This window comes from Cryptomeria japonica, chromosome 3, assembly GCF_030272615.1.
Source record: "Cryptomeria japonica chromosome 3, Sugi_1.0, whole genome shotgun sequence".
NCBI classification, from domain to species: Eukaryota; Viridiplantae; Streptophyta; class Pinopsida; order Cupressales; family Cupressaceae; genus Cryptomeria; species Cryptomeria japonica.
The window spans coordinates 266,189,108-266,196,560 of record NC_081407.1 but is presented as its reverse complement, the minus strand read 5'-3'; the positions used below and the strand labels follow the sequence as shown (position 1 = coordinate 266,196,560).

Sequence of the window (7,453 nt, the reverse complement as noted above, 5' to 3'; positions counted from 1 at the left end):
ACGTCAGAACTTGCTCCAAAATGCCCAGGTACCACGCAATGAGGCTACATATCGCATGATGTGATTTGGCAGTTCACTTGACGGTGTGTTCTGCAAGTATTCCTTTAAACCATTAAGATTTTGTGGAAGGCTATCTTGTAGATTAGTCTTAATGAAGACGGAAGCTGATTGCTAGGATCAGTGTCTCATCATGAGATTGTAGATATAATATATAAAGCAAACATGTTGCCCAAATCTTTGAGCATAGTATTTGATCAATTGCAAAGCATATTCATGTAAATGTACTTGCTTTTCTCTTTGTTGTAGTGGTAAAGCGATTCCAGTAGGGAAAAGCATTGGGAATGCCATGGAAAGGAGGCCTTCAGTATTGTACTCATTGATAGGTGTTGCACTAATTTTTGGCCAAGGAATAACGTTGTTGATGCTATTATCTAAATGGAGGATGTTTTTGATTGCATCAAGTTCAGGTATTGATGATGGTAGTTGTGGGATAAATGAGGAAGTATTCTCCCTGGTTTGTTCTTCATTATCAATATTCGGTAGAATAGAGGTATCTTCAACAACATCTTCTTGCAGGGAATGCACTGCATGCAGCAACTCTGTAATGTCAGTGGTTTGCTCTAGCAATAGAAGCACTGCATCTGGATCAATGACCACATCCTTGTAGTATTGATCATGTTTCATTTTGTAAGTCAATGCATTCATGACGTGAAGTCTACTCACGTAACAGTCATAAGTTGAACCTTGCAAATTAGTTCTATGAACAATTAGAATTTCTAATTGGTTAATGTGGCGAGGTAATGTTATTGCAATATCAGAAATATCTTGTGGGAAGTTTATTGTATGGCCAAAATATTTGTATTGGCCTCCCCTTGCATATGTTACTTGTAAAACAGGGGCAATTCTTGATATGAGCATTTCTTCTACTTGAGAGAGAGACTTTAAAATAGAAGGTTGCTCACCTGGATCCATATCGTTTGATAATGAGAAGCGGTGGAGGCCTTTTTCACCATAACATCTCATGCACACAACTACATGATTGACTTTTTTAATAGTCATGGCCACATACATTTCTTTACAAATAGAACATGGTTGTGCCATCTCCAACATATCAATCTTTTTGCGGAAATTAGACAATGTATTTTGAAATGAAGCAGCCTTCATAGCAAGTTCAGGAGCAGTAGAAAATGTTTGATTGAGATTAATTTGCTCAACATCACTCTTTTCTGTTTCTAATAGCTTTGCTGAGTTGTTGGAAGATGTATGAAGTGCATGATGCTTCAGTTGTCATTTCTTGGAGATATCGCCTCTGTTCTTTGCTTAATAAGTTCTATTGGTCTGGCTTCTCTTCAATTTGATAGCATCAATTTCTTGAGGGCAAGGCTGGATAGATATCTAATATTTGAAAGAGAGCAGACGTATGCCAGGAATTTTATAATTGAAGGTAGTTAACTTTGAAGCATGTATGAAGAATGTATGAGAATTGAAAATTCCTTCATGTATGGTTATGTGATTTTAGAGGATTTGTTGTGTATGTAAATTGCTTTTGTTGTGTTTATTTGTAAATCTAACGATTTGTTGTGTTGTGTTGTTGCGGTCCTCGACTCAACTTATATGTCTAGCTTTTGATATACTTGTAAATGACTGTAGTTGAAAACTATGGGTTGTGGGAAGTCATAAATTGACTTTGTAGTGTTGTACTGCGTACAGAAGTTGCTGTTGGCAACTTGTTTTTTCAAAAGGTAGTATTGTCATATAGGTATGCGTTATATATAGTAATTTTTGATACATACACATGTATGTATACATGTACACATGTATATAGACATATGAATTAAATATTTGAAGTGCTGCATACAAACATATGCACATATATAACTACACATGTATATATCACAAAAATTGACACTATATATATATATCAGTGTATATATGTATAATTGTTTGTTGTTCTTAGTTGTTTTGTGTTTTGAAAAGCATGATTGTAATATAGGTATGCACAACTATAGTAAATTATGATGCATACAGATGTATGTATACATATACACATGTACATATACATATAATAAAAAAATCACAGTTTTGTATATGAACATATGCACATATATAACTACACGTGTATTTCAAAAATACTATAACTATGAATACTTATATATAGTTTTGTATTGTATTGTTATATAGAAAGATATTAGACGAGAAAAAGAATAATACACGTGCATATATGTATATTTTATTTGCAAATAACATAGTGTTAATACATTTAAAAGTAGTGAGTATGACTGAAAGTAACTTATGTGAAGAGGAAAAACTTTCAAAGAGATAATTGGCAAATGTAAGAAATGTTCATATAGATATTTATAGAAGCATACTTGTTTTTGTAAAACATAATTGTTTGTATAGGTAAAAGTATTAAATATGAAAATTAGCTAAAAAAATAATTGTATTGTAAATTGCAAAGTTTATAATTAGAAAAGATGCATTATAATTCTAAGTCTCTGTACTTAGGCAGCTAATTTCTGCAAGTAGTGCATGGCACTCAGCTTTGAAGTCAACAGGAGCAACTTTATTGATTGTCACTTTCATCTTGGATTCTGAATTGTATGTCTCAATAGAAACTAGCAGTGTGAATGAATAGTAATGTGATAGTTCTCTCTTGATCACTGAGGAAGGTGTCTCTGTTGTTGTTGCATCGTTTTGTAGTGCATAGAGATGTATTGCAGTTTTGTGTAGCAAGTGATTGCCACCCTCATCAAATGCAGTGCCCCATAGAGTACCTGTGGCATCTTGCAACTTTAGAGGCAAGAGGTAACTATAATTACAGTCTTGCATACTCATTTGACATCTAGAGCAGAACCAAGAATCATCAACTTGCTGTGTACATTTTTTCTTGCAAGGCCTTCCATTGACCATCAGTGGGCAAGTTGTGTAATAGAAATTTTGGTCATTGACGTTGACATAGCGTAGAACAACTAGCAATGTTGTCTGAATTGTTTCTGGTTTGATGCTCATCCGCTCACAGATTGAAGAGATTGTCATTCTAGTATATTTGCCATCTATGTGGACAGTTTCTACAACAAAGGGTACATCAAGCAAAGGGTCCTTTCCTCTTAATGTTAGAAGCTCTACTTTTGGAAAACTTGGGTTGATATGTAATATTGTTGTAGCTATTATGTTTACAAGCTTCCCATTGAAATAGCCAACACGAGCATTACGTAAAGCAAGGATAACCACACTATCATTGGTCAACATATTTTTCAATTCCAGGCCCTTTTGTTCTGCTATTGGGCCCCATAAGTTGATGTCAATTGTTGAACCAGATAGATCATTAATTTTCACCACATGTTTTTGTGTTTGACTACCATCTTTCCTGTGAATAGGAATGATATCTCCAACATATAGAACAAGACCAATAATGTCAACCAGTGTATTATTTGTTAGTTGAAACAATTCACCAATGGACGTGAAAGGAGGAGTTTGTTGATCTGGTTGTTCTTCGTTGGTTCAACGTTTTAGTATGGATGTATCGGACAAGGTGATTTCTAAATGACTGTTTAGTTTGTTGTACCTTGCATTTGCTTCCTTAACATATCCTTTTGAAATAATATAATGTGAACCTATGTCCACACGGTTAGAGTGTAACTTAGCTATCTCATCAAAACATGTAATTCTAATTTCAGAACCATCACAATCAACAATGTCAAAGCTAAACACATGGCCATTTTTGGTGGTTGTGTTATATGCCTTAATAGGCCGTTTATGAGTAACTCTCCCTTTGATTGTCCATTGATTTTGGTATGGATTCAAAGTTTTGATAGGACTTATATTTACAGAAGTTGTTATTTGTGGGGATGGCAATTCAGTTGCAAACTGAAGCGACCGTTTAGATGTTGATGGTCTGTCCTCAGACATAATTTATGGTTGTTGTTCTTTGAATAGATATTTTGGTTTACCAAAGAATGGGAAAACACTTTGTTTCACTTCTAGACTAAGTATTACAATAGTCCCGTGAAAACAAAAGACTTCTTCTTAAATTAGTGTTAATTATACATAAATGAAATTTAAAAAAGTTGAAACATATATTGTATTTAATAATCATAGTTGATTTCCTACCTTGTGTTCCATATGTATCGGGATGTATAGCTTGATAAATGGACTATTGTGCCTATTTTTAGAATATCTGAATCTATTAGAGTAGGATATTTAGAAGGCAAGATTGCCAACTACATGTATTTGCCATCAGATAACACTAATTTATGTCTGTCAGTATCATCTGTGCTGTTCTGCATTTTCTGAAATGACAAAACTTGTAGCAATGCTAAAGTAAGGTCATCCCCAGCATTGATAGATTGGATTGCAAAAGGGGTAGGGACATACTCTTGGTTTTTTGCCTACAAAAAAAATATGAATATAGAGGATTTAATTTTAATGGGAAGCACCTCATATATTTGCTTACTTGTTAATGTAAAGCTTGTGTTAGTAAATTATGTAATCAAGCTATGGTATGTATACAATATGCATCTACTTTTGTACTATGCTATAAAAAAAGGATGCATGTGGTAATGAAATGGATGGTATGCAAAAGAGCAATGAATTGTCCAAAAAAAGAGCATAAAAGCTTTCTATATTGAAAATCTTTTATAATTTAAGTTACCAAATTATCAATAGCGGAGTGGTCTATGGATTCAGAGGTAGTTGTTGAAGATGCCATTGTGCATATATACCTTTTGAAAATTAAAAGTAAATTATAAGCATGATGAATTCTAGTTCTTATATCAGAATACAATCACAAGATGATGTAACCTTATCGAAGGTATATATGCACAAGTAGAGTAAAATTAACTGAGCATAGAGTAACGTTGCTACAGTTTTTTTTGTGTTTCAAATGCTAGTGAATTGATCATAATGTGATTGAAACATGCATTGAAAGCGATAATTTCTCATATGCTGATAAACTCAAAAATCATTAAATATGACATAATGATTTATATATTTGAGAGTGTATGCGGGAAAAGCGGGTCGATAGAACTCAATATGTGAAAAACGGAGCTCTAGGGAGCCTTGCTCACACACCCATAGGACTTCTTGGTGCAAGCTATGGAGTCATGAAGTATGGATCAACTTCCCAAGGCTGGTTCCATGGTTCTCTACCTTACACGGTCCCTCAAACCAATGTTTTTGCTCTCAGATCACTGAACAAAAATGGTTTAGGGATGACAAATGCAAGAACGAGGGATGCTTTTGTTGATTTCAAGATGAGATGCATCCTAAGCTATGCATGATCCTATAAATGCAATAAACTAGTTATAAGATGACAAGGTTATTGAGTGAATTTGGGGGGGTGTCTTGTGTGATTGTGCCTCTCTTTGTGCTCTTTCCATTTTTGTTGCAGTTAGTAAACAAGACTATCCTAGCATACTATATTAGTTTATGATTTAATCTAAATGATAAGGAACATACTCTAAATTTGCATATTTAGATTAATTCCTATTTAAAAGAGAGGCTAAATGATGAGCATAAATGATATATGAAAGCTTGAATGGATTTTAGTATAAGTGTGATGCTAAAGACTTGGATGATGAAAATGGAGGAATGAGAGCTCTATTTATAGCAAAAATAGGGCAATGGATGGTCAGGATTGAAAGAGTTAATCAAGGGCTAAGTTTGAAAATTGTCAATCCATGTTTACAATTGGCACCAATGAAATGGTGACAATTATCAACATAAGGTTGGTTGAGAGGAGATTTAAGAAGCATTAAACGCTTGAGAAGACCTCATGGTTACCCTAGGGGTTAAGGGTTAAGGTTAAGTTAAGATTACCCATTGGATAAAGCTTTTACCCAAAGGATAAACTCTTGTGCAAAGGTTTAAGGATAACCATGGTCAAAGCAATAAATGCTTGATGAGACCCTTGGGTTAGATGGAGGTTGAGTTTATGGAAATTCTTTAACCATGTAAGAAGGTTGAGTTAATCATTAATGGTTATGAAGACTTTGGGGACAAATTTGTAAGAGTCCTTCCAAATTTGGGGGTATTCAACAAGTTAGCTTGTTGAATGGATAAAGGCTTTAATGCATTTTGAAGACTTTACTCCAAATTTGGGAAGTGACCTCAAATTTAGGGAAAAGGGATAATGGATGGGTTTGGGTTAATTAATTAGGATTAGAAGAATCTAGAAGAGGTTAGAAAGAGGGTTTAGGATGCAAGTGGGAGGTGAAGGATTTTGCAAGTGGGTGAGGGAAAATAGGTTTTAATTGAGTTTAATTCAATTTGGTTGCAATTAAATAAATTAGATTTATTTAATTTAGGATAACTATTTTAATTAAATTTGAATTTAATTAAAAAGTGGACAGGGGCTTTAATTGAATAAAATGAATTTATCCTATTAAATGGTATAGTGAGTTTAATTGAGTAATTTACTTAATTAAATAGAGGAATGTGAATAATTTAATTAAATTGGATTTAATTAAATAGAGAAATGAACATAAAATATTCATTTAGGAATATGGTCATTTTTATACGTTCCTCTTTGAAGTGACGTGTGTGCACATGTTATTTCAAAGAAAATGACGTGTCGTTGCGATTTTATGATCAATGTTGTCTTTATGGATTTTCATGTCGTGCCCCAAATTTGATGTGTGATGCCCCAGATTCGATAAATGATGGTGATAATGCCCCCTTGGGAGATGAATCAAAATTTTAAAAAATTTGATTTGATTTGATAATTGCATTTGCGGTGTAAAATTTTGGCTAGGTGAAATGTGTAAATTGATTCATCTCCCGATAATTGATGTGTTTTAGGGTATGAGGGATTCTGCGAGCAAATTACATGCTCATTTTCCTAACCCTAATTTCATTTTACCCTATAAAAGGGAAAAAGTGCTTTGTCTTGTCTCATTTGTGCTTGTTGACTTTGGAGAAAGAGACTTTTGGAGAGAAGACAAAATGCCTATTCCCTATTCTATGCATCGATTTGAGCACGTTCAGAGGCATCAGAGGTCTGTCGCGTATGGACCACCGGTAAGTCAACCCTTTTGACCCCTTTTTTATTTTTAATTTGATCGTTTTTGGTCTTTTTTTTTATGCTCTGCAAAAAGGATTAGAAAATCTGTTTGATGGCAACACACACAAGAGCACAAAAAACAAACGTTAGTGTTAGCAACAAAAGATTATCCTAAACAGGCATATCAAGAGAGATATTAAGCATGAAATAGAAAGCATATAAACATAGAATAAAATAGCTAATCAAGATGCTCATAGTTGCTCCTCCCTTGTTCCTCTCCTCTCCAAGTTCCACATGAGTGTAGCTCTCAGCTTTTAGCACTAGCCATGGATGCCATATGGAGATTCAAGATGGTTGAATATGATAAGCAAATACTATGCAAGTGTAGATAGTGATGCTATGAAAAAGCTCTATGCTAATACCAGTATAACAACAATACTCTAATGCTTCCTC

General features: G+C 34.0%; 1 protein-coding gene across 1 annotated transcript; it reads right to left on the bottom strand.

Annotated features, from left to right (window-relative positions):
- Positions 1-2,487: 2,487 nt before the first annotated feature.
- LOC131054978 (replication protein A 70 kDa DNA-binding subunit A-like) lies at positions 2,488-4,708 on the bottom strand. Its single transcript, XM_059217315.1, has 3 exons — positions 4,652-4,708; positions 4,225-4,388; positions 2,488-3,367 (listed from the first exon to the last, which is right to left on the bottom strand). The coding sequence occupies exons 1-3, from the start codon at positions 4,706-4,708 to the stop codon at positions 2,488-2,490; spliced, it is 1,101 nt and encodes a 366-aa protein (XP_059073298.1).
- Between the last annotated feature and the right edge of the window lie 2,745 nt (positions 4,709-7,453).